The sequence below is a fragment of the Aspergillus undulatus genome (genome assembly GCF_047715775.1).
Source record: "Aspergillus undulatus strain CBS 261.88 unplaced genomic scaffold BDV17scaffold_3, whole genome shotgun sequence".
Taxonomy (NCBI): domain Eukaryota; kingdom Fungi; phylum Ascomycota; class Eurotiomycetes; order Eurotiales; family Aspergillaceae; genus Aspergillus; species Aspergillus undulatus.
Genome location: NW_027396607.1, coordinates 221209 through 245349, shown reverse-complemented (window position 1 = coordinate 245349; position 24141 = coordinate 221209). Strand labels below are relative to the sequence as shown.

The following is a 24141-nucleotide window of genomic DNA, read 5'->3' as shown; positions in this document are numbered from 1 at the left end:
TACGGAACCCTTCGCTTGGGAAAAAGCCATACAAGCTGGACTCGTTCCCTGAATACCCCGCCCAAACTCACCATACCTACTATCCACCATGACGACCTCCAAAGAATGGCAAAAGATGCTCAACGGCGAGCTCTACTGGGCTTGGGACGCCGACCTGCAAGCAAACCGCCAGCGCTGCCAAGCCGCGTGCAAGGCATTCAACGAGGCAGGGCTCGTCTCTCGTCGGCGGCGCGTCGAGCTATGGCGAGAGTGAGTGTTCCTACCCTACCTTGTCCGTACCCATCTCACAATAACCAGCATAATCGGCGACACGCGCCCCCTCCCACCCGTAAACCCCGACGCAGCAGCGGACGAGAAACTCTTCGACAATACAGACCCCCAAGTCGACCCCCCCATCTCCGTCGACCACGGCCTAAACCTAAGAGTCGCCCCGGGCACATTCATAAACTTCGACACGACAATCCTCGACACGTGCCGCATAACCATCGGGACCCGGGTCCTCTTCGGCCCGCACGTGCGTATCTACGGCGCAACGCACCCGATAGATCCCGCTGTGCGGCGCGGGCTTGAGGGGCCGGAGGGCGGCAAGGAGATTCATATCGAGGATGATGTTTGGATTGGTGGGAGTGTGCTTATTCTTGCGGGGGTTAGGATTGGGAGAGGAAGTACGGTTGGGGCGGGGAGTGTTGTCACGAGGGTACGTCACGTCTTTCTCAGTTGCCGCCATTGATACATTGTTTTTGATGGGGTTTGGTGCTAACGAGTCGCTAGGATGTTCCCCCGTTCCATTTCGTCGCTGGTAACCCGGCGAGGGTAATTCGGAAGATTGAGACGAGTATGGACCCGGAGCAGGCTGGGGCTGAGGCGCCCGCTGCTTGAGTCTTGACAGAGTGCACTAAACCCCGCAATGTGACTACGCATGCCTGCAGGTGCGGCCTGGATCCCTGGCGTAGATACATACGCTAGAGCACGAAACTGCTCCTCACCGATTCAGAGAGCAATGTATATGAAGGAAATGGAACAGCTCGTCTTTCGATACTCATAAATCATACAATACCATAACACTATATGCACAGTCTAACCCAGTACCCACCCCTCATACTAAAACAAGAAAAAGACCTAGAGCATAGCCTTAGGAAACCCTTTGAAAGCCTGCCTAACCCCCAAATCCGCCAAGATCTCCTCCGTCCCGCCCAAAATAGCATCAAACTTATACGTCCGATGGAACATCTCAGTGACCCTTCCCATCCCTGTCTGGGTTAAACCCCGTCCGCCAAAGATATTCGTCGCCTGCTCGGCGATTTCGCCGGCGCACCGCGTCGCATGGGATTTTAGGAGCCCGATGGGGCCGCCGAGGTACTTGCCTTGTTCGGCGTAGGTCATGTTGTTCATTTGGTAGGCTATTGACTCGAGCCAGGATTGGGTTGACTCGGTTAGGGAGATCATGCGGGCGAGTCTATATCACAAGTAGTAACCTAATTAGCATTGCCTCGAATTCAAAGAACGGGAGGGAGAGAGTATATATATAGGGGAAAGAAACCCACTTCTGCCTCATAACAGGCTGCTCAGCAAGCCTCTTCCCAAACACAATCCGCTGATTACACCACTTCATGCACTCCTCGACCACAGTCATGCTCATGCGACTCACGGCGCACACCATCATGAACCGCTCGTGGTTGAAGTTGCTCATGATGACCTTGAATCCCTTGTCTTCTTCCCCGAGGATGTTCTCGGCGGGGACGTGGACGTTGTTGAATTCGACGTACGCTGTTGCCGCTGTTGTGCTGTAGGATGTTTTTATTTGCGACGTTGAGATGGCGTCGGAACGTGGAATTAGGAGGACGCTGAAGCCCTTCTTTGTGCGGCAGGCGGTTACGAAGTAGTCGGCCCACATGCCGTTTGTTATCCATTTTCTGGTTGAGGTGGGTGTTAGTATCCTTTCATTTTTGAGGGTAGGGTTAGAGGGAATTGAGATGACATACTTAGTCCCGTTAACGACGTAGAACTTCCCATCAGCCGTCTTCTCAGCCGTCGTCCGCAGCCCAGCGACATCACTACCAGCGAACGCCTCCGTGACCGCAAGACACATCTTCTTCCTACCGGAGAGGACCTCTTCTGTAACCCTTGCGCGGAGCGGCTCGTTGCGCAGCCAGTTCTGTACGGCTGTGAGGGAAATGACCATGCCTGCCATGTTACCGTCTTGGAAACCTGCAACACAACCAATCCAACATTAGCACTGCACAATCCCACCAAACAAGAGGAAAACGAACCCCTCGCATTCGCCCTAACCATCTCCTGCGCAATAATCAAATCATGCAAATAGTCAAACTCCTCCCCCTTAACAACACCCCCCAACAACGTCCGTCCATGGAGATGTTTCCCCGGCCCCAACCGCATAGCAAGAACATTCGTCTCGGCCATCTTATCAATCAATTCCTGCGAGATATAGCTCCCATCCTTCTCCTTCTCCTGAGCCTCAGGCGCAACATGCAGACTCGTAAACTCGCGAATCGCCCTCTGGAGTCTTCGATGACTCTCTTTATAATACGGACTCTTGAAACCAGGTCTAAGCCACATCGGTTCGGCATAGGGAACCGGACTTAGACTCGTCGGACTGGGGTCAAGAACTTCCGGCTCTTCATTCTCGACGACACCGATGCATAGTGTCTTCTTGTACTTGGTTATCACTTCGTGCCGGTGAAGGTTGTAGAATGCCTCCGTTGCGTCTGTTCCGGCGATTTGGGTCAGCACGACGCTCCCGCCTGGATGCGCGTCAAGGAAGTCGGTTAGGTCGTAGACGCGGTGGTCGATTATGCACCAGAGGGACTCTTCGGTGTTATGGGTTGCGACTTCGGCGCGGGTGTAGGTTTTGGGTGTTGAGGTGGGCATTGTGCTGGTTTGTCTTGTTGGTTGGTGGGAGGAGATGAGATAAAGGATGGGGAGAGAGGAACCACGTGGGAGACGGGGATGAGCTGATATTTAGAATGCCAAGTGGTAACACCAGTCCAGGGCCCAAAAGCAGTTATATCGGCCGCTGCTATTTATGAATGCGACAATACCCCATAGTTTTAGGGAGTAACCAATGAACGATTGAGCATTAATATGGCGAAGCGGGGAGCCGAGGCATCTCCGAGTCGGGCCAAAAAGTCATCGATCGGCTCTATACAGCCGCCTTCTTACCGAGTATATTGATCCTTTAGCTAACAGAGTACCATAGTCGAGTAGAACTACGACCTGAGAGAAATTATCTCACTCGCCAAGTCCACCTGGAGATGTGTTGCAATTAAGGACCAAGATACATTGTTGGGAGGACTTGGGTGGATCACAAGTATCTACAACCTCGGTTGTAGATCTGCAGGTCCGCATAGTATCCATACAAGCCAAGAGTTCACAGACCAGGTAGAGAAATAATCTGCTTACGCAGCGACCAATACCCTAGGGAACTACCTCAGCTCCAGCCGCAGCGCATCATACTGAACATAAACACTCGTCGGCAACACCGCAGTCTCAGTATTCGTCCCATTATACGGCAAATGCAGCGTCAGCAAGTTCTCCCCTTCCCTCAACCACTCCGCCGGAAACTCCAGTCGCGAGCGAACCTGGTAGCAACTCACTGCCGAGCGCACGATACAGCTGCTCGACTGGTTGAACCCGATGAGGAAGGTCAGTGGGTCTTCCTGGTCATTGATGTAGCTCTCGAGCGGGAGATTGGTGTACGGTTCCGAGGCGTTGTAAACGTCTGTGTTTCCGGATGCGCCTTTTGCGCCGGCGAGTTGGATCGTTAGTGTTGCTGTTGTTTGCTCGTGGAGTTGCTCCGCTGTTAGCGGGAAGCGGATCTTCCAGTCGTTTGTGGTGTTGTATTCGGCGACTGGGTTGTCGGGGGTTGGACCGAAGACAGCCCAGTGGACGGTGTTGAAGTCGAGCGCTGGGTCGCTTTCGCCGATGGTGTAGTCGATGCCGGTGGGAAAGTCGGATTGCCAGTCATAGGCACCCCAGTAGATTAGGTATTCTGGGGGCTGAAGTGGGTGGGTGGTGTCGCGCGCTGAGCCGTGGCGAAACTCTCCAGAGGACTTATCAGGCGTCCCTAGTCGCCATATCTCAGTCCCTGCGGATTCGGGTACCCATGTCTCTTGGACGGAGGTCGATTCCCCCGATTTGACTTCTATTCCGTCGTGGATGAAGTCACCGAAAATGCCGTCAGCGTAGATCGTCAGCCGGTACGTGCCCTCCTTTACATGGTCGATACTGAAGGCACCGTCCTCGTCGACCTCCGTCCAGTACTGGTGCGAATCAGGGACCACGGAGTTATCCTGAAAGTATTGCCCATCCACAGTCAAGATAGCGATCGCGTTGTCAGCATTGCTAGGAAGCTCAACACTGCCTTTGATGCTGCCCCTTTGCGACGAAGGAGCGTAACCTATGACGTGCTTCGCAATCGAGTCGTAAAAGTCCACGTTCCAGTTAGGGTTTGCTAGAGCTCTGGCTTCTTCTCTGAGCTCCTCGAGCGACGCGGTCTCCCCGCCATTAAAGAGGTAAAATTGTGGTCCGAATGTACGGTCAAAGCCATTGGTGATGTTTGGGGTGCCTTCGCCGTGGTGATTCGAGACAATATAGTTGTAGACGATGCCGTCGACTGTCAGATCGGAATGCAGCGGACCCTGTTTGGTTAGCTTATGCGATTGGAGAGGAAGAGGAGCATACGCCGTAGTAAGTATCCTGATATTGTCAGCCAATGGTCTAGTCTGCATTGATACGACTAACCTTTGTGTTCATCACCAGCCACGCCCCGTATGTAGTTCCATCGGAGGTGGAACCGTCAGCATAGAGCCCGTGGACGTCGTTGTCGCGCCAATCTAAGCAATTAGTTTGAAAAGCAATAAAAGCTGCAGCTCAGAGATACCGTTAGAGAATGTGTACTTCGTGAAGTACTCTGAAAACTGCTGAACGTAAGCATCGCTTAGTGTGTTGTTCAACCTCCAAGTTGCATCCTGAACGACGATCTGCTCCTCAATAGCTTCATCTCCAGGGAGAGGCGCAGTCTGAAGGTCGCTTGAGCTCAGATGTGTCCACAAACCCGTATTCGGCCGAAGCAACGTGCGGAACTCCTGCAGGTTGCGGAGAAACGGCGTAGTCTCATTGTAGTAAGCTAACCGGCTAAACATATGGAACCCGGTCTCGCCATCCCGGAGGAACCAGTACTGCTGGAATTCCTGGCCGGTCGGTGTGTAAGTATCGTTTAAGATAATTCCCGCGTAATCTGTTCCTGTCGAATCTGTACCCTGAACCAACTCTGTAGCCGGGTTGGTCGACCCTGCGGTGTAGAAGCCAGAAGGGGTACAGTAGCAGTCAAGGTAGGGACCGATGCCAGTTGAGCCATCTTGTTCACCAAGCAAATCCTGGCCATCTAGGTATAGGTCAATCACGCTGCCCTTCGCTTTGTCGTAAATGACCTTGAGTCGGTCGTTCTCGAGAGTGATCGTAGATTCATCTTCCGTTGCAGTGAGAGCTGCGCGGACCACGTTGGCCCAGGCTGCCGAGAGGCGCAACAAAGTCCCGACGCGCATGTTCAGTTACCTATAGGCGGAATCGATGAATTCTGCGAGCCCTCCTCGAGGCGATATCCGGGAAGCTCCACGTTTTATAGTCATTAAACTGAAATGAGCTTCGCCATAAACCCGGGGTAAAGTTGGCCGAATTGTGGGACCGCTTTGGAGTAAACGATCCATAGTTTCCGCGATAGGCATGGTACAGTTCTTAATAGTCAGGAGAAGACGCGCCAGTATCACTACAAAGCTGGAGCTAACAGTCTCCCGGCGGGGGAATGCGGGGAAGCCCCTGCCAAGTAGGCATTGCCAGTTTGCATTGACGGAAAAATTATTCGGTCTCTGATATCCCGACACTTGATGCAGGATTGGAATCCCCCAAGGCGATTATGACGATGCAAGTTAGTGCCCGACGAAGCCAACCGATGATGCTTAGCACATAACCTAGGCCAGGATATTGTGGTGACTCGCGTTGGAACAGTGGAACTGATTTTGCGTAGGATGGCGGGACATGACGAGAAAAATGCTCTTGTGGAAGAATGATGTACCATAATTCCGGATCTAGCAGCTTGGGATGATGGTTGACGCATTGACAGAGGGGGTTGAAATTAATAAAGGTGGCTCGGTACACTATTCAACCACGACATATCTTGAAAGTCGGGTAGGTCGAAGCCATCCAATAGGCCAGAGTTCATCCCTTCTCCAAAGTACAAGTCTCCCATGGTGTTGGCCATGGGCATACTGGTTTGAGCCTCGGGCTTTTCGCTCCCTTCGGAAGCGGCTCTCTCGTACAGTATCTCCAGCGCTGCTACGCATCGCCGCGCAGATGTACTGTAGCTTTGATACTTGCGCAGAATTTCTAGCGCGCAGTTCCAGGAATGGGTGACGGCGAATTCAGTGACTTCTTCCATAATTGCAGGGCACAGACGGCTGGCTATTATAACTGTTGCAGCGGTATAGACATCTGGTGAAGAATCTATGAGATACAGCAAACCTGGGATTAGGGGCCAGGACTTACAAAGGATATTATACCACCAGGCAGGAAGGGGTCCAGCCGTTCCGTCGACGGGAGCGTTTCCGTGAATCAACGCGATGATCTCCCTAGCGACATTGACACAGATAACAGAGCACTGGAGAGCAACGCGCTGAGGAAAGGAGTCCGACAGTAAAATAGAATCAGGAGCAGTATCGCGGACCGTACAATACCTGGACAGGATGGGTCGAAAGAGCAGCATCCGAACATGCAGAAACCTGGAGCACAGTGAGTAAAAGAGACCCAGACATGATATAGACAACGTACCTTGCCCGTAGCACCACACTTTGGCGGTAGAAGACGGCGGATCCAGAGACAGAGGCAATCTCTCCACGTAAATGTGACGGAAGACTGCGACACCACCTTGTAAGAGCACGATCGAGCTCGAAAATAGTCAGCTCGCCTCCAGTTGCCTTTCCGTTGAAATAGAAGTTGTAGGCATCATCGAAGCTTTCTTCAGGGACGGGTGTATATAGACTGAGTAGCACGTCATTCATGATCTCGTAGAGCTCCAGCGATTTCGTATAGAACGCCATTATTGAAGGCTGGCCACCAGGTTGTGCGACTTCAGTTCCCGAGGCAGATGCGATGTACTCTTCATCGATGGTTGCCGGTAAGGGAACAGATGCGTAGGAAGCTTTTGAGATCATAGCCGGTCGCCCGAAAGTCATCGATATAATGCTGTGAACACATTAGCTACGGGCGTCAAAATTAATAGTACCTCCATACCGGTCCATAAGAACACAGCCGTGCCAGATCTTCCGTGCCAGTTGCTGCTCTTGGGGGCTCTGAAGACAAGCTGATGTCTGCGGAAGGTGCAACCCCATACTTTGAGCGTTTCGAACAGCAAACCCGGTGATGATCCAGCATTGGTGAGCCGAGTTTGTACTTTGTAAGTATTGCGCCATCAGTAATAGGCACTGAATGAGGGTAGCTGATCCGGAGTCCCAAAGATTGAAATGTAGCAGCTCCTTCGCTCGAGAAAAGAACGCGGAGGCGGCGTTCTCACGCTCTTCAGGCACAATGAAATCTGCTAGCTGACAGGATAGTGCGAAAATAACGTTAAAGGTACACATGAGCATGCTTTCGTCGGACTGGATTGAGTCCCCCATCCAGATCCGGGCGTACTCTTCCCGGAGACGGATGCTGTCGACAAAAGGGTACAGAGGGAATACATAGTCCCAATATACACCCATGAGACTATCCGATATTCTCCGAGGAGGTAGAACGTAGTCGTGTATGGCGCTTTGTCTTTCCTTCTCATTTGGCATGAAGCTCGACCGTTCGGGACCGAGAGAGGCAGAATCTGGGGTAGATTGATTTGGAGAGGATACTCTTCGATCCACTGCAGTTTTAATCTGGCGCATAAAGCTCGCTGCGCTCGAACTACCGAAAAATTCTTGAGATGACCGGTCCTCCTCCATGGCGCCCATCATAGCACTGACGCCATCAGTATCTTGTGCATTGGATTGGGATTGCCGCCGAGCAGTATGCGTCGCTGGACTCTGAAATGGGCGAGTATGCTCGGGTGTGCCAACAGAAGCACCAAGCCCATGAAGTGGGCGATGGTGGGTCAGTGATAATGCTATCCTAGAAGGTGAAGAGTCGGCTGCGCCAGCAGAGGACACTTGCTCATTTGGCTGTGGCGTGTGCTGACAGAGGTTAACTAGATTGCGCCACCCCTCCAATGCCCGAGCTTGCCCAATAGCTTACAGGTGGATTGTCTGGTTTGCTGAAGCGATTAACTTCAGATATACCAGGAATATAACCTGGGCCCTGTAGTAGCCTGATCCGATCCTCCAGGCTCGCGATATAAGTAGACATTCAACGCCGTTAGCCGCGATGCGCTGGACACCTCATGAGGGGCTTCCCACTTCTGCGTAGCCCTTCTCTTCTCAGGTTCGCCACTATATTTGCATTGCTCTCCCCTGTTCGTACATTGTCCACAAGCTGTGCAAAGGTCAACAGAGGTTTTGTCGTCTGATTGAGTCGGAACGCTTACCGGGCTGGACACCGTCGCATCGCACCTTTCGACCCCGGCACTCGTCACAGGCTACCGCGATCTTGCGACGCTTGGTTCTTTGGCCAAGTGAGTCGGCCTGAGAAGCCGCTCGTGGAGATGATGGATTATCCATCTGGGAAGTTGTTCACAGTGGCTGCTGATGGTAGTTCTGGTTGAGGAAGGTGCTCGGAACATAGCCCGAGGGAGACGCGACATTGTCTTGGCGTTTCCGATGTTCGGCTGCGGTTCGGACCATCGTGGCCTGAGGCACAAAATTGCTGCCCTACATCAGGAAACAATATCAAAATAGGCAGTCTAATTGTCAGATGAGACCAAAGGGGCCTCTTTGATCCTTCGTATTTGTTTGCATATGGAGGCCAGACGAGGACGGTGGGTGCGGAAGGGCTGGCGGCGCCTTTCATCAAGTAGAAAAAGGCAGGACAAGCAGAAGTACGGTGAAAAGGAAGGCGCAACCAAGGTGACTCCCTTCTGCTGGCTCCTTCCCACAGAGAGTTCTAGCAGATGGGGAAGGTGCGATGGTGGGATGTGAAACCGAATAGAAATGGCAGGAGCGACCAACGCATGCGCGAGGCGCAGTTACCTAAAGCTCCTTCTAATAGCATGAGGAGTAAGCACCTCGGCTCTCTCAACATATACCCAGATCTATCACATATGGGAAGCCAATTCAAGCACAGTGTCACCGCGCTTTGAGCGTCAATCGATCCGTAATCTTCCTCAGAAAGGGACACCGCGACGGTCGTCCGTTGGGCAAATAGCGAGTGGGAGCATGCATTGCTAGGTACTCTTTTCTCGAGTATGGCCACCGTCCCAAATCCTTTCGACATAGGGGACAAATACGTTCACGGAGATTGATCCATGTCGATACGCATGGCTTGTGAAAGTAGTGCTTGCAGGCCAGCTGGCGGTAGCGTGTTTCGTGGCCCAACGGCTCCCAGCAGAAAATACAGAAGTCGGGTAAAGTCCCTTGATTTTGTTATGGCTTGAGCTGAATGTCGACGGCCAAAAGCTGGAGCCTTTGCTCACCTTGAGCTGGTTTAGTGTGAGATACACTTATCTTCTTCGTCATGCTCGGGGTCTTCCTTTTTGACCCAGAGGGTTGGGCCTTCGTTGAAGTTGACATTGGGAAGTGGAAGGTATGGATCTCGTCAAGCTGGCTACTGCCTAGGAAACTTAGGGCGATCTGCTGGCTTTAAAAATGAACTGATAGGGATATTTAGGTTTCTTCATTTGACGTCAGTGACTACGAACACCATCGTCGCGAGGCCCAGAGCAACGAACAAGCTTGGACTAGTAGGCCTTCTAGACTCTGGCTTCTGCAAACCCGTGTCTCGGTGTTCACGAAGTAGGCCTGGCGGCTCTCTTATGGCCAGGAACTCGCACCCGCAGGGCTCGGAGCCTAGAATGCGTACATCGTTCAGTGGGTGCGATCGACAGACAGGATGGTGCTATGGTTTGCCCTTGATCGATTCCTCACCTGTCATCTGTGTAAATTTCAGCCTTGAGCAATAAAGTTCTGGTAGATCGTTTCCCGGCAATCTCCGTGGAAGAAAGTCTACTGGAGCTTTTTAGGGTTGACTGCCCGGTAACGTCATGGAGGAATATGATATCATGACGCAACCCAACCGTCACAAATACACCACTGCTTATAACAAAGTGAGCAGATCTTCACCACATCGTCTTCGCAAAGCTTTCCTCATCTTCATTCAGCCAAAATCATTCCATATCACATCGCCATGAAGATCGCTATCACCGGCGCCCGCGGCACAGTCGGCCGCACCACCGTTCAACTATGCTCCAAAGCCGGCCACTCTACAGTCCAAATAAACCGCTCAGAGCAAGAATATGACGGGACTCCGAACTCCGAAATGCGCACCGCGGATGTCGCAAATGACTACGATGCGACGGTGAAGGCATTCAAAGGTTGCGACGCCCTCATCCACCTCGCTGCCCTACCGGACCCTGTCGGAAAAGAGGACTGGAAGGTCCACAACAACAATGTGAACTCGGCATTTAACGGGTTCTACGCTGCTGCAACACTAGGTATAAAGCGAGTTTGCTACGCGAGTAGCGTAAATGCCGTCGGCTTGGCCTACGCGAACCGACCGCTACGATTCGACTACTTCCCAATCGACGAAGACGCCCCGCAGCATCCAACAGATTCATACGCCATGGCAAAAGAAGAAGCCGAGTACCAAGCTCGCTCCTTCGTGGAATGGTTTCCGGGAATGAACATCGCGTGCCTGCGCATCCACGAAGTCGCGCCCCTAAAGGACGTCCAGAAGGAACATGAGGAGAACTGGGATGAAGCCGCCGTGAAGCAGCTCTGGGGGTGGGTGAGCCCTGAGGCGACAGCGAGGGCTTGCCTGCTTGCCGTGGAAAAGGCTGAGAACTTGAAGGGGGCGCAGATCTTGAATATTGTTGCGCCGACGACGACGCAGAAGACGCCGTCTCAGGAACTGGCGAAGAAGTATTATCCAAATGCTCAGATTAGGGGGGATTTGTCGAAGAACCAGGCGTTTTGGACGACGGATAAGGCAAAGAAATATATTGGCTGGACGCATGATGAGACCGAGTGAGCAGGTGAAAGTCCTCTAAGTGCGCCTTCATGTATCTTCAAGGTGTAGAAACACAACCAAGAAAAATCTAATAGAGGGCCACATGCCGTTGCCCAGTAAAGCCCTATCCGCCAACGCCCTCGTAAGCCCTCGATTGCTCACGCCCTTCTTCGTCCTAGAGACCAAATGCATACAACAACGCTTCCCCACAATTCTGAGTGTGGTCGATTTATTGTTTTTCGGAACGACTATCCGAATAGGATAAGCATATATCTCGTGTTGATGAGGATGTTCGCTCATCTTAAACAAGGGTATTACTTACTGCTTGCAATTGAGGTTGAAGTCGCCCCTCAATCACTCGTCACAAAGCCTGAATACGTCCATGCCAACGTTCATTATACCCATGACGACATCAAAACCGGATTCTATAGTTTGACTCTTATCTATATTCCGTGAACCCACTGAGTTTTCGACCGTGGAATCCGCGTCTCGCGGAAGCCAACCCCAGATGAGATGATAAAAAGAGGCGCCTTTGGAGCTAGCACTAGAAATCCGCAAGCCCATCTCTAAACTCATTGCGGATAGAGTGATTGAATAAGGAATGCAGTTGAGATACCACAAAAAGTGCGTCTTTTTCGATAATTATATAACAATTAATATACAAGTCCGCGCATGTCTTCATAAAGACAAGACAGGAGTCGGAGTCTCGGATGTGTAAACGAGCGAGGTGAATATTAACAATTTTGGAGGGCGCGATCAAACAGGATCAGCCCGATGGAATGAATCCACAATGGTGTTCAGCATTGCCGCGTACAGTGAGCTGCGCAGGCGAAAGTCCCCATGCGATTCGCTTAAGCAACCTGGACAGGAATGCAAGGAATAGCAACGTTGGCGAGACCGTCCTAAGGTAACGGCTGTTAGTTAGCCGAATGGAAAATTCAAAGTAACTCCTGTCTCGGGATGAGGAATGAATCGGGGAAGGACTTATTTACCTGGTCACCACCAGGCCCAGTGTTACAGCAAGCAACGTGGTTGTTGCACTGGCCACCAACGAGGCCTTTTCCGTCGGCGCCGATGAGGCCGTTGACACTGGAGAGCACTGCCATTGACCACTCAGTTAGTACATCGTCCTCTATACCTAGGTCCTATCTTATCTTACCCTAGTCTGGACTCCAACAGGGGAAGGAAAGGAAAGGAACATATGGAGGTATAGACTTACGCGCAGAGCATCCAGAGTACTTCCCAAGCAACCCATTAGCAATGGAGCTGCCACCATTAAGGAGAGAGAGGAGACCCTCCTCTTCCTCCTGGGTAATCTCCGTCTTCTTCTCGATGGTGTCGCAGCAGCTGAGCTGCGCCTTGGCGCACGAGTTCTGGGTCAGGGCGGGGTTCTGCTCGATGCGGGGAGGACCGGGCTGGGGCATGGCCAGGGCTGTGGCGACGAGGGTGGCGAGGGCGAGGAATTTCATTTTGATTGGGGTTGAGGTTGAGGAGTTGAGCTTGGAATGGTTGGTGTTGTTGGATTGGGCTTGGAATTAGAATTGGAGGTGGTGCTAGAGCTGAGGATGATGCTGATGGGGAGGATACAGGCTGAGGAAAGGGTGTGAGGGCCTTTTATATCTCGAATCTCAGGTGTTACGGTGTCTGCTTCGAGAGCTTCGACTCAGCCTTTGGTCGAAATCGAATGGATGCTCTATAGCCCTTGCAGGAAGGCGTCAATAAATGTGTCAACGAATATGATATCAAAACTCTGCCCCAGTCCAAGCCGTGCTGGTAGACTTCTAGCAGCCACAACGACTCTACCCCAGAAACTTGTGTGTTTACGAGGAGGCCTCCTAACGCTAATGCTGAGATGGTGGATTATCTAGAAGCAACAGCCAAACAATGATAAGCAGAGATGCCCTATTAAGCGATACGGTTGGATGTGTTCGGCGGCTGGCGGCTGGTTTGACCCTAGCAACTGTTCGGGGTGGATGTGACATATCACGACGGGCCGATCAACCGCCTCCCTTCCCCCGGACCAGGCCTACCTTTGCCGAGCCAATTATTGAAAGAAATTTCTCAGGGGTTCGACATGTCAGTTGGCTGGCATATCGGCATCCACATCGATGTGGTTCCTAGGGTTGGAAAGCGGCTGCGGAACCACGTACTGGTAACCCCGGGGCCTCTCCCTCTATTCTCTTGAAGGGGTCTCTCGTAGAGCACACATCAGAGGAACACAGTATGCTATGTGAAATCTGCTAATAGATGTATCTATATAAGTCTGTCTAGATCTTCATATAACGCACAGATGCCAAACAATCATAACCAAGTCGTAACATAACCTTCACCAGAAAATAAATGATCACGCTCAACCTCATCTTACCAGGTAAAGGACACCTCCACAAACCTGACCGCACACCCCCTCCGCATAGCCAAAAGTACCGCTGCCCTTGCCTCATCAGCCATCTTCTGCGGCCCGCAGACAAGCACTGCAGCAGACGAGTCACTATTGTGCGCCGCTTCGGCAAAGACCGAGATCATCTTTTCTAGGCTCGGTCGGCCGGGGTGGATGTTGAGATCTTGGGGCGAAGCTGGCAGCGTAAGGGATGGAGTCGAGGTCAAACTCGAAGTAGCGTAAAACGAAGCCCGGAAATCATCCCGTTCCAGCGCCGTAGATAGTTCCCCAGATCCGGACGCGAGCTGGTGGATGAATGATGCCTGGCGCGTTACCCATATCAGGTGCATATTCTGGATGCGTGTTTTCTCAGAATCCATAGCGATAACACTGCTTATTTCTTCATTGATCTCCATCTGTGTTCTGCCAGAAGACCGCGCAATATGGTCGTGGATATATGGCACCGCAGAGGCAATCCCCGTCCCGCCCGCAATGAGTAGAACAGAGTCGTAGCTCCAGAGCGGGAACTCATGGCCGTAGGGACCCTCGAGGAGCATTGTTGCGTTGGTGGTGTGGTCTGACGATTTCAAGCACCTTTGCCGAAGATATCGTGTCCAGCCGTCGTAGGGTCGTATCCAGAAGGTCAGCTTGAGTTCTCGGTGTTCTGGCTTCGCTTGTTGTATCCGTGGAGACCGCGTGCCCGAGGACGAGGACGAGTCATCAGACAGGAGCGGGACCTGCAATACATCTATTTGCTCGTCACTCTTTCTATTTCCAGGCGTTGAGGGCGACGATGAGGTCCGCCTTATTTCGTACGACCAGCAGCCGAGAGTAAAGGGGTGGCTTTCCCAGCCTGTCAATCGGAAGGGTTGGTAGAGGAAGTGATAATCCCCTGGCCGAGGTCGGAGAGAATTAGAACCAGGTATGATGTCTAGGCGTATCAGATCGGATGCTTTGTCGTATGTTGCTGTGCTTGTGGTGTACTGTATCCGATGTCCTGGGTTTATTGAGACGTGGAAGTTACAGTAGAGAACGCGAATGACGCGAAGGGCGCGATCCAACGCCCAGATACCGACTGGTAACCAGAGGTAAAACCAGTATTCTTGGCCTTTGAAGAAAATGGTGTGGCTGGAAATGTTAGATAATGAATGGGCACATAGACATACAGACTTACTAGAAGCAGCCGACAAGCAGGCCTATTGAGAAGAGGATGTGGATAAACAGGAAAGTCTCATATGTTCGATGGCGAAACCAGTTCACTGCAGCCGGGAGAATGAGGACCATCAAGACAGTAGCCTGATATTCAGTCAGTATTAACGAGTATTGTCGGTTAAAGTCATTCCTACCAATGTCCCCCATACGAGATATGGCTTTTGAAGCTTTCTCCACGGATTGGAGTCTGAATCTGAGTCAATTATCGAAATCACACTAGGTGGAGGGGCACGGACTCTGGAAGAATAGAATAAGGTACAGAACTGTGTGAAACACCGCTTGTATCGTAGCAATCCACGCAACATGACGATGGAACACATTGAACGTCGCAAAGTTCCAGCCGGTCGCCCAGGTACAGATATTATTACGTCCGGCAAAGAGCCAGAGTAAGGGCAAGTTTGCAAACGAGATAATTCCAGTTCGATCGGCCATATACCGGATAAGTTGCGCGGACTCGGTCCAGCTATGCGAAGTTAGCGGGTACCGGAGTCAAAAAGAGAGACCAGTCATACTATATATTCTCCGGAAACAGGCGATAACTCACGGAACATAGCACAATGCTAAGCACCCAGAACCCCAAGGTAACGACAGCCTCACTGCGGTTTGAGAATGTCCACCAGAGAAAATGGCGCCCGCGGGATGGGATAGTTGGAGAGACAAGGAAGTGCGTCTGGGCCCAGTGATATATCTGGCGAATGGGCGAGTATCGCAAGAGCGGCGGACCTCTCGATAGTCGATCATACCTCGACGTGCAGAAATATTGTAGCAGCCGATTCAGGATCCCTACTGATAAGATACAGCCCCAGTATAGATAGCCAATGTACCCGTATGCATAATGCGTCCAGACTTCAAATTCCCAAGTGTCCTGACAGATGCCTGTTAGATAAGCTCCAGTATTGAGAGGGGTAAACTCACAGTGGTCCTAAACACGCGACCATAATACGACGAGGACAGCAGAACAGGAACGTTGATCTCCTCGTCCATAGGCAGTTCCATGAAATCCACAGTGCGCATCCGACTAATCGCATCGTCCGTGAGATTCTCCGCGACTTGCCCTCGTGAGATCAGATCTAGGCCTAATTCCTTGCACTGATCCTCCAGCTGGGCAAAGCCAGCCGTTCGTTCGCCGGGTTTGCAGAAGATATCGGCAGACGCATATATCGAGGCCACCGCAAGAGGGTTCTGGCAGCTTTTCGCGTAGTATCTGGAAGGTCCCACGAAGGGAATATACTTATAGGCCGTATAAACGGAGGTGACACACCTCTCGTTAACGGGAAGGACGCTCGCGAATGCAAAGGGCGCCGAGACGAGGAACGCCAGGAAAGGGAGAGCCCTCATGGCGAGCGATATTGACAGCGGCAAGGTACTCAAGATAGGAGAGGCGAAGGATGAGCACCGCGGGGCATGGCTGGCGGAGGCTCTTCTGCCTCACCGACCCGGGCTAGCGAACGTTGCGAGCAACTGACTGCACTGAGGTAGCGGACTCTTAGGGTGAACGATATGTGCAGAAGACGCTGTAGCTGGCGATTAACGGAGAATGAATTATGGGCTACTGGGGTGCGGAGAAGCCCGGGAAGAGCAGGAAAGTCGAAAGACAAAAGCGTCGTAAGATGCTGTAGAGGAGAGTCGATTATCAGATCGAAATTGGAGACGGTGCGGCATCGGCTTCAGCTGATTCGGATCTAATCTGATCTAGCTTAATCAGATAAGCAGCACGTGGCTCGCCATTGGTCAGCAGCCATCCGGTGCCGTGGCAATTCAGCGGCACTAAGCCAAACCAGGGAGGGTACGACTCTCGGGCTGACCGGGGCCTTGGATAATGTGAACTTTGGGAAGGCACAACCTTCAGGCTCCGCCTGGGTGAGGATGATATTCCCTTATTTGGAACCTTTCCAGAAAGCGAAGCCCTACTACTCGTGAGACTGCACCGTCAATCTGCTGGCCTCTCATTGATGTCCTCCTGTGACAAGCACCGAAGATATATATCTGACGGTTGCCCAGTTGACGAGCCTCATCCTGACTACCTGTTTAATCTCCAAGATATAGGGGTTTTTGTCAACTTCGAGTCACTGATCGACCTTTTCGATCTTAAATCCCTCAAAGCCTGGCAGTACACCCCGAATATCCGCTGTATAGGCTGGCAGTCCCCCGGTATAATTCAGCTGCTCAAATGGCTTTCCCGGAAACGTCCCACCCATATAGGTCGAAGCCACTGTCGGAAACAGGGTTCTCTCCGAGAGTGCATTGATCTTGTTTTTCCAGTTTTGCTGTGCGTCTGGAGTGGGATTGATACTCTTGATGCCGCGCCGTTGCATCTGTTTAATGGCGTCAACTATCCACCGCCCCTGCACTTCAATCGCACTTGGCCCATTGCACTACGCCGTCGGAGCGTGAGGACCATAGGAAAAGAAGAGATTTGGATACCCGCTGATGGTCATTCCGAGATAGGACGCGACTGAATCTTTCCACTCTTCCTTCAACGTCGTGCCATGAACGCTTCGCAATCCCATGTCCATCAGTCCACCACTCGAGACGTCAAAGCCGGTAGCAATACAAATAACGTCGAAGTCGTGGCTGGTTCCATCAGCCAGGATAATTCCCGTCTCTGTGATATGGCTAATTGCGTTATCGCGAATATCGACTAGGTAGACGTTTGGGCGGTTGAATTGCTCGAAGTAGTCAACCTCAAGGCTAGGCCGTTTGACTCCAAAGGCATGCGGTGGGTCTAGAGGTGCGAGTAAATCTCGTAGCTTCTCATCATGGATCCTTGGACGAACCTTCCGGGCCCAAAAGTTATATATGGCGCGGTTGGACAACGGGTCAAAGAATTCATCCTTGTAATTCGCCAACCAGAAGCGAAACCCACCCTGCTTGTACAACGTCTCGAAAAAAGCCTCCTGTTCCTCCGGAGGGTCCTCGGGCAACGTTTTCTCAGAAAACGTATAGTGAAACCCACCAAACCCCTTCTCCCGGAGCCGAAACAGTTCTGGATATACTGGCTTCAACCGCTCCTGCTCTTCAACAGTCATAGATCGGCGATGCATCGGCAACGCCAGATTTGGCGTGCGCTGAAACACGGTCAGCGACCCAGCGACAGGCCCCAAAGCCTGCGTGAGCTGAACACCGCTCGCGCCGGTCCCAATAATGGCGCATCGCTTCCCCCGAAGATCAACGCCACCTTCAGGCCAGAAAGACGAGTGATGGATAACACCCTTGAACAAGTTAAGTCCCGGCCACTGCGGGATATAACGCTTCGCCGCGAATCCAGATCCCACGATAAGATAGTTCGCCGTTGCCCGTCGCCCATCCTGCGTAGTGACGCTCCACCGTCTAGAGCTCTCATCGAACACCGCAGAATCAACAAAAGCCCCAAAGACACAATCCTTGCGGATATCAAGCACGTCAGATACATGCTCGAAATACGCCCTTAGCTCGTCATACTTTGGATAATTGCTCGACCAGTTCCAATTCTCCCAAGTCTCTGGGATCGAGAACTGGTACTCGAGATATTCCGAGTCAACGCCTGCACCAGGATAACAGTTCCATCGCCAATTTCCACCAATGTCAGGGCCAGCTTCGAAGATCGCGGCTTCGAGTCCAAGTTTCCGGATCTCGTGAAGGCTGTATATTCCGCTAAAGCCAGCGCCGACTATTAGGGCGTCGAGCTCTAGAGGCGGCGCTGTTGAAACATTCCCATGCGCGAAATCTCGAATGCTAGTCTTCATTATTTTCCCGTCTGTTTCTCGACCTCAGTAAAGTACAGTGGAAATAGTGGACGAGTGAACACGATTAGAACGTATTCATCAGTGGATGAAAAAGTCGAGATGTGATGGTTGGGGTGGCCTCGGGGTCTCGGTTGGTTTAATACTGCACTGTGTCACCCTCACCCTCACCAACCCCTCTTTGGGGTTACACGCAATGTAGGTGAACTGGGAATCTTACTGCCAAGGTTTTTGACTTCCACAGTCGACTGAATACTCGATTCAAGCCACGTTCAATCAGTTCGGGGACTGGAATCACGATATTGGACCGTTGTATTGCCCATGGGATTGACCCACATTCCTACCGCAATATCGCTGTGCGGGAATTGATTTTAAAAGCTCTCGCGGCTCGGTATTGGTGACGCTGGCTTAGGAAAACAAATACATAGCGTTGGCGGGTTTCATTACAGCGAAGAGGGCAGATGAGACAGCCAGTTAACGATGGCCATCCAGGGCACATGGACAATGTGAGCAACGGTAATAAAGATGGATGCCTACATGGATCCACCAACATTCTGAATTTCGTTGGTATGGCCAGCACCAGAACGGGCGCGAGAGCAGCTGCTCGATGGATTGATGTTTAACTGGTAGACAGGACTGTGTCGCTAATAATGAGATGGATCGCAACGCAACAAGAATTGGCATACAGCAATTCCGGGAGGCCATCGGGCTGGGGCAGCCATTGCCGACTTCCATTGAGGGCTATATATTTGGTGATCCTTTTCTGGGGTATAAATGACTTCCGCAGACGCTGTTCTCTGGGATAAGCCCAGGCTTTACCAGGTCATTCCCTTTTGAAGATAAGCAGCAGGCAAAACTGAAGGTGTTTCTATACCGGATACATATTTCCCCGGCCTCTCACGATGGCCGACATTGACGTTCTAGAGAAACTCGGCAAGGCATCTGCGATGCATGAAAAGCACGCTGACGACAATGCACTGGCCATCCTTTCCACCCCGGTTCTGTACGATAATGGAGAAGTCAAGGACCTTGTTAGCTTTTCTTATATCTTTGGAGCAGCGATGTTGGCGTCATGTGATGGATTTTCATTCGGTTACGGTATGGTCCTTATCAAGTGGTTTACATAGCCGCCGAGGTCTCACTAACGAGAGCTATGCTAGACCAGGGAGTGATCTCACTGATCCTCGTCATGGAGCAGTTCCGCGGGGACCTACCCGGAAAAATCCCCCAACTCCCCGCGCCATGGCGTTCACACGGGCTTCATGACCGCAATGCTGGAGCTCGGCGCCTTCGTAGGCTGTCTGTTCTTTGCCTCCATCGCCGATCGGATATCTCGCAAGTGAGGTCTCACTGTTGCGACCGCGTTCTTTGTTGTTGGTGCGATTATTCAAACAGCCGCGCCAAACTATGATGCTCTCATTGCTGGTCGGTTAATTGGCAGCATCGGAGTTGGGGCTCTGGCGAAGGGTGCTCCTCTTCATATCTCCGAGTTTGCACTGCCCAACTGGAGAGGTTCACTGCTAGTAATGGAAGCCATCAACATTGTGCTCGGGGCTATTGTGACGTATCGGGCCGCATATGGGACAAGGTAAGATACCTCTTATCATTATAGAGGGTCACTCACATGCTACAGGGTGATGGACACAGAGTGGTCCTTCAGACCGCCCTTCCTTCAGATAGTTCGGGCACTGGTCGTGGGTGGCGCGATCCATCTTTTCCCCTTCTCGCCTCGGTGGCTGGCAATGCGCAGCCGCAACGCCGGTAGCCTCACAGCCCTGGCACGCCTTCGTCGCTGCCCGAGCACGACGACCAGGTTTAGCTGGAATGGAAAGGCATATTAGCGGAGATTCGCTTCCAAGAGGAGATTCACGACCATGAGTATCCAAAGCACAAGGATCAACCTGTCAAGACTGATTTGCGTCAATGGCTGGGTCTTTTTAACAAGCGTTATCTTCGACGGACACTCGTGGCATTGGCCATACCTTTCTTCCAGCAGGTACGTACAGCCAGATACCGCCCATTTAACAGGAGAGAAATACTGAAAACGCAGTTTTCCGGAATCGATGCAATTGTGTACTACGCACCCACGGGACAAGATAGAGATAGATCGTTAGTTCTCTCTGGGATGATCAATATCGTCCAGTTCGTCGGCAGCATGCACATGCTGATCTATCTCGACCGTGCCGGAAGACGGACACTCGCCATCATCGGTGGGATCGCTATGGCTATTCCGCACCTTATCATGTCGGGGTTGATGAGCCGTTTCAGTAGTGATTGGCCTTCCAATAGAGGCATTGCTTGGTCCTGCGTTGCATTAATCTGTAAGCCAAGCACCTCCTCTACTCACGGAATTGTCCTTTAACTAACCTATAAAATAGACCTCTACGTCTTCACATACGCAGCCTCCTACGGCCTGTTGGCCTGGGTTTCCCCCGCAGAGATCTTCCCCAGCTCCCAGCGCGCCAAGGAAGTCAGCGCCGGAACAGCCATGATCTGGCTAGCGAATTTCATCGTCGGCGTGATGGTTCCAGATATGTTGATTACACTGGGCTGGGGAACATTTCTGTTTTTCGATCTGTTTTGTGTTGCTGCAACTATGCTCTCCTTCCTTTTCGTGCCTGAGACTTTCGAGTAAGGGTTTGGAACTGATTGTCACTGTCTGGGGATAATCTCGCGGATGATGAGAGGAATTTACATGCCGGGGTAGCTAGGGAGGTATTGGCTGATCCGATGGGTGAGAAGAGGACTGATCTTGAAAAGTCAGTATAAACCTCACTGTAATCAGTAGTATATTAACCTTCGTCGAGCAAATCGTTATAAAATGCCGCCGATATTGCCTTACGTCGAAGTATGCTTGTGTGATTACCGCACATTGTTCCTCCTTAACGCTCCCGTATCGTTTCTAACCCAAACTCGCTGTATAACCTTGGCCTGAATATACAAATAGTAAGCAGTAGATCGCGTGATTTGCATGTTATCAGGCCCAGGGGAGCAGCGAATGGGAAGACTTCCTTCCCTTGCCTATCGCGGCTTCCCGGGTCCTCACTCCCCCGCTTTAAACCTTCCTGATTCATCTCCAGCTAATGTTCCATCTTTCTGACAACACCCAAAACAAGCTCAAGGCATCACAATGGGCTCAAGCTATTCATTACCTGCCCGCCCGGCCGAAGAGAAGCCGCGGAGGAAAGTCGCTGCTCTGCGTCCATCCCCTTCGTCGCTGAGCGATAAGCACGTCGAGAAGGAGGATGACATTCCTCGTATGTACCCTATCTTATTCCAGTACTGCTGGAGACGTCTGTAATAATGGCGACTGACGGTAATAGCGCCGCCTTACTACACTGAGCGAGAGGCGTCCGTGTCGCTGCATCGCCCGCAGGACTGGAGCGAAGCGCTGCTGGAGGATCCTAAGGTTCGTCTTCGTCCGATGGAATAGCCCAGAGGGCAGCCGGACTGAGGAAGATAGAACCGTCTAGCAATCTCCAGCTTGGCCGGTGCCTCGTACACCGACGTCCTTGCGAACCGGACAGCTGCCAAGTCAGACAAGCAGATCTTCAACGTCACGGTTCCCATCGAGGGAGCTCCCATCACAAACCAACGGTCTTCTGGACGATGCTGGCTTTTCGCTTCAACTAATACGTTCCGTGTCCCGATCATGAAATTGTATGGTTTGAAAGAGTTTGAGCTGAGCCAGGCATATCTGTTTTATTGGGACAAGATCGAAAAAGCCAACTACTTTTTTGAGGCCATCGTTCAGACCGCAGATGAAGATGTAACCGGTCGCTTGGTCCAGAAGCTCCTTGAGGATCCTGTAACCGACGGCGGCCAGTGGGACATGGTTGTCAATTTGGTGAAGAAGTACGGACTTGTACCGCACGACGTCTATCCAGACAACTTCAACGCGCAGAACAGCGGCAAGATGAACTGGCTGCTGACTGCCAAGTTACGGGAACAAGCACTCACGCTGCGCAAGATCGCCCGAAGCGCTCATAATAAGGAGAGAGTCCACCTCGCGGCGGCGAAAGACAACTTTCTCAAGGAGATTCACTCACTAGTCACGCTGCTGCTGGGGCCACCACCTAACCCCAACAAGCCATTTGTCTGGCAATACAAGGACACAGAGGGTAAGCCTCGCGAGATCCAACAAACTCCGCTAGAGTTCGGGCGACAGGGGTTCTCGCCACGCAGCAAAGTCTCACCAAGTCGGTTGTTCAGCCTTGTCAACGACCCCAGAAACGAGTATAACCGTCTAATGACGGTGGACAAGTTGGGCAACGTAGTCGAGGGCTCCCCTCTTTCGTATGTCAACGTTGAGATGAATGTAAGCATTGCCAGTACGCCCCATAGGACAATGACTCACTCAATAGCAGACTCTGAAGAACGCTGTAGTTGCAATGCTAAAAGCCGGACATCCCGTCTTCTTCGGCTGCGACGTGGGCAAGTTTTCCGACCGCGCCTCTGGCATCATGGACCCTCAACTCGTGGACCTCACCCTCGGCTTCAACATCTCTCTGGGGATGACCAAGGCCGAGCGTCTCATCAGCGGAGAGACGGCCATGACTCACGCTATGGTGATAACAGCAGTGCATATCCAAGACGGCAAGCCCGTCCGGTGGCGCGTGGAAAATTCCTGGGGCGAGGGCTCCGGTGATAAGGGTTGGTTCGTGATGACAGATCGCTGGATGGACGAGTATACCTTCCAGGCTGTGGTCGATTCCAGTCTTGTTTCTAGCGAGGTGCGCGATGTTCTGGAGCAAGAGCCAAAGGTTCTGCCTAGGTGGGATCCAATGGGCGTTCTAGCATGATCCTGTTTCGTGATAACCAATGGACAAGTATATTGTAAGTATGCCTTTGGTCTTACATACATTATATCCCGAAATAAACTATATTCCGCACTGTAAATTGTCGCGAAACCTCATTAGCTCCCACCCTCCCGGCCCTGTAATTTCAATGTATCCCACTTCTCCAAAAAGCTATCCAGTTCGGCCTCAGCAACCCCCCGAACCCCACCCGTCTTACGCAACGAGTGCGGATTCGGATAAATACTACCATTCCGACCAATGTTCTGGCTTGGTGAAACTATCAAGAAAATGCAACGTACGGTGTGAACATTGATTCTCCGTGAAGATACCTGTGCCGTAAACTCCTTGTTCACCTTCCTGATTTGCGGCGCGGTGTATATTAGGGCATTCGGGGTATCCATCACTTTCAGTCGCAGCATCGTATCAGGGAAAGTGATAATGATACGGATGCCGCTATCTGCGCGCTTTCGATGGTTTTGCCCTGTTCATGGTCGCTCCAGCCTCTCTGTTACTTTCTTCGTTTCACACTGCATCTCCCACGGCCTTTTCCCGGGACCATCGTCTACGACTCCCCCTCCAATATCCATATCCGCACAACCGACTTGAATTTGTCCCCCACAGTCAGAGAAAGGGAAGCATGAATTTCCCCCAATTTCAGCCCAAGAACGATCTGAATCGTTTCCATGACTGTCCTCCTCGGTAATCTCTTAGGCTGGTGAGCAGCCTTGTACTAGCCCAGTGGTGTTTTCCTTGTATACATATTGTAGGGTTGTCCTGCAGTAGTGACGACGGGGCAGGAGAGCTGGTTGATACTCGGCGAAGTAATGGGCAGTTGTCAAGTGTCCCTGTTCAGGCCGCTTCGCGTGACCGCTCGGAG

At 51.9% G+C, this 24141-nt stretch overlaps 11 protein-coding genes across 11 annotated transcripts; 5 read left to right on the top strand and 6 right to left on the bottom strand.

Annotated features, from left to right (window-relative positions):
* Window positions 1–88: 88 nt before the first annotated feature.
* Window positions 89–879, top strand: BDV17DRAFT_279057 (sugar O-acetyltransferase; the record flags this gene model as incomplete). The annotated part of the gene is made up of 3 exons (XM_073759646.1): window positions 89–249; window positions 298–646; window positions 772–879. The coding sequence occupies 3 exons, from the start codon at window positions 89–91 to the stop codon at window positions 877–879; spliced, it is 618 nt and encodes a 205-aa protein (XP_073620100.1).
* A 160-nt stretch (window positions 880–1039) lies between these two features.
* On the bottom strand, window positions 1040–3211 carry BDV17DRAFT_105517 (acyl-CoA dehydrogenase family protein). The gene is made up of 4 exons (XM_073753762.1): window positions 2271–3211; window positions 1983–2208; window positions 1545–1913; window positions 1040–1456 (listed from the first exon to the last, which is right to left on the bottom strand). The coding sequence occupies exons 1-4, from the start codon at window positions 2887–2889 to the stop codon at window positions 1120–1122; spliced, it is 1551 nt and encodes a 516-aa protein (XP_073620099.1). The 5' UTR covers window positions 2890–3211; the 3' UTR covers window positions 1040–1119.
* On the bottom strand, window positions 3167–5857 carry rglB (polysaccharide lyase family 4 protein). The gene is made up of 4 exons (XM_073753761.1): window positions 4901–5857; window positions 4762–4853; window positions 4702–4716; window positions 3167–4658 (listed from the first exon to the last, which is right to left on the bottom strand). Exons 1-4 carry the CDS (start codon window positions 5562–5564, stop codon window positions 3444–3446), a joined length of 1986 nt encoding a protein of 661 aa, XP_073620098.1. The 5' UTR covers window positions 5565–5857; the 3' UTR covers window positions 3167–3443.
* On the bottom strand, window positions 5858–8514 carry BDV17DRAFT_105528 (transcription factor domain-containing protein). The gene is made up of 5 exons (XM_073753763.1): window positions 8290–8514; window positions 7306–8228; window positions 6844–7257; window positions 6562–6794; window positions 5858–6507 (listed from the first exon to the last, which is right to left on the bottom strand). Exons 1-5 carry the CDS (start codon window positions 8398–8400, stop codon window positions 6152–6154), a joined length of 2037 nt encoding a protein of 678 aa, XP_073620097.1. The 5' UTR covers window positions 8401–8514; the 3' UTR covers window positions 5858–6151.
* Window positions 8515–9227: 713 nt separating this feature from the next.
* BDV17DRAFT_105539 (uncharacterized protein) lies at window positions 9228–10220 on the top strand. Its single transcript, XM_073753764.1, has 3 exons — window positions 9228–9553; window positions 9638–9732; window positions 9817–10220. Exons 1-3 carry the CDS (start codon window positions 9455–9457, stop codon window positions 10106–10108), a joined length of 486 nt encoding a protein of 161 aa, XP_073620096.1. The 5' UTR covers window positions 9228–9454; the 3' UTR covers window positions 10109–10220.
* BDV17DRAFT_105503 (NAD-dependent epimerase/dehydratase family protein) lies at window positions 9878–11224 on the top strand. The gene has a single exon (XM_073753760.1). The coding sequence runs from the start codon at window positions 10333–10335 to the stop codon at window positions 11173–11175; it is 843 nt and encodes a 280-aa protein (XP_073620095.1). The 5' UTR covers window positions 9878–10332; the 3' UTR covers window positions 11176–11224.
* A 781-nt stretch (window positions 11225–12005) lies between these two features.
* On the bottom strand, window positions 12006–12623 carry BDV17DRAFT_286937 (hydrophobin family protein; the record flags this gene model as incomplete). The annotated part of the gene is made up of 3 exons (XM_073761050.1): window positions 12006–12056; window positions 12147–12253; window positions 12374–12623. 3 exons carry the CDS (start codon window positions 12621–12623, stop codon window positions 12006–12008), a joined length of 408 nt encoding a protein of 135 aa, XP_073620094.1.
* Window positions 12624–13416: 793 nt separating this feature from the next.
* BDV17DRAFT_105478 (ferric reductase family protein) lies at window positions 13417–16599 on the bottom strand. The gene is made up of 6 exons (XM_073753759.1): window positions 15659–16599; window positions 15256–15608; window positions 14980–15206; window positions 14878–14930; window positions 14706–14827; window positions 13417–14659 (listed from the first exon to the last, which is right to left on the bottom strand). Exons 1-6 carry the CDS (start codon window positions 16079–16081, stop codon window positions 13516–13518), a joined length of 2322 nt encoding a protein of 773 aa, XP_073620093.1. The 5' UTR covers window positions 16082–16599; the 3' UTR covers window positions 13417–13515.
* A 174-nt stretch (window positions 16600–16773) lies between these two features.
* BDV17DRAFT_105466 (flavin-containing monooxygenase) lies at window positions 16774–18806 on the bottom strand. The gene is made up of 2 exons (XM_073753758.1): window positions 18686–18806; window positions 16774–18479 (listed from the first exon to the last, which is right to left on the bottom strand). The coding sequence occupies exon 2, from the start codon at window positions 18466–18468 to the stop codon at window positions 17119–17121; it is 1350 nt and encodes a 449-aa protein (XP_073620092.1). The 5' UTR covers window positions 18469–18479; window positions 18686–18806; the 3' UTR covers window positions 16774–17118.
* A 561-nt stretch (window positions 18807–19367) lies between these two features.
* Window positions 19368–21326, top strand: BDV17DRAFT_298856 (general substrate transporter; the record flags this gene model as incomplete). The annotated part of the gene is made up of 7 exons (XM_073763788.1): window positions 19368–19579; window positions 19664–19764; window positions 19810–20053; window positions 20099–20253; window positions 20298–20461; window positions 20516–20786; window positions 20844–21326. 7 exons carry the CDS (start codon window positions 19368–19370, stop codon window positions 21098–21100), a joined length of 1404 nt encoding a protein of 467 aa, XP_073620091.1. The 3' UTR covers window positions 21101–21326.
* Window positions 21327–21505: 179 nt separating this feature from the next.
* Window positions 21506–23346, top strand: BDV17DRAFT_105446 (C1 family peptidase). The gene is made up of 4 exons (XM_073753757.1): window positions 21506–21722; window positions 21789–21874; window positions 21929–22783; window positions 22833–23346. Exons 1-4 carry the CDS (start codon window positions 21596–21598, stop codon window positions 23265–23267), a joined length of 1503 nt encoding a protein of 500 aa, XP_073620090.1. The 5' UTR covers window positions 21506–21595; the 3' UTR covers window positions 23268–23346.
* Window positions 23347–24141: the final 795 nt, after the last annotated feature.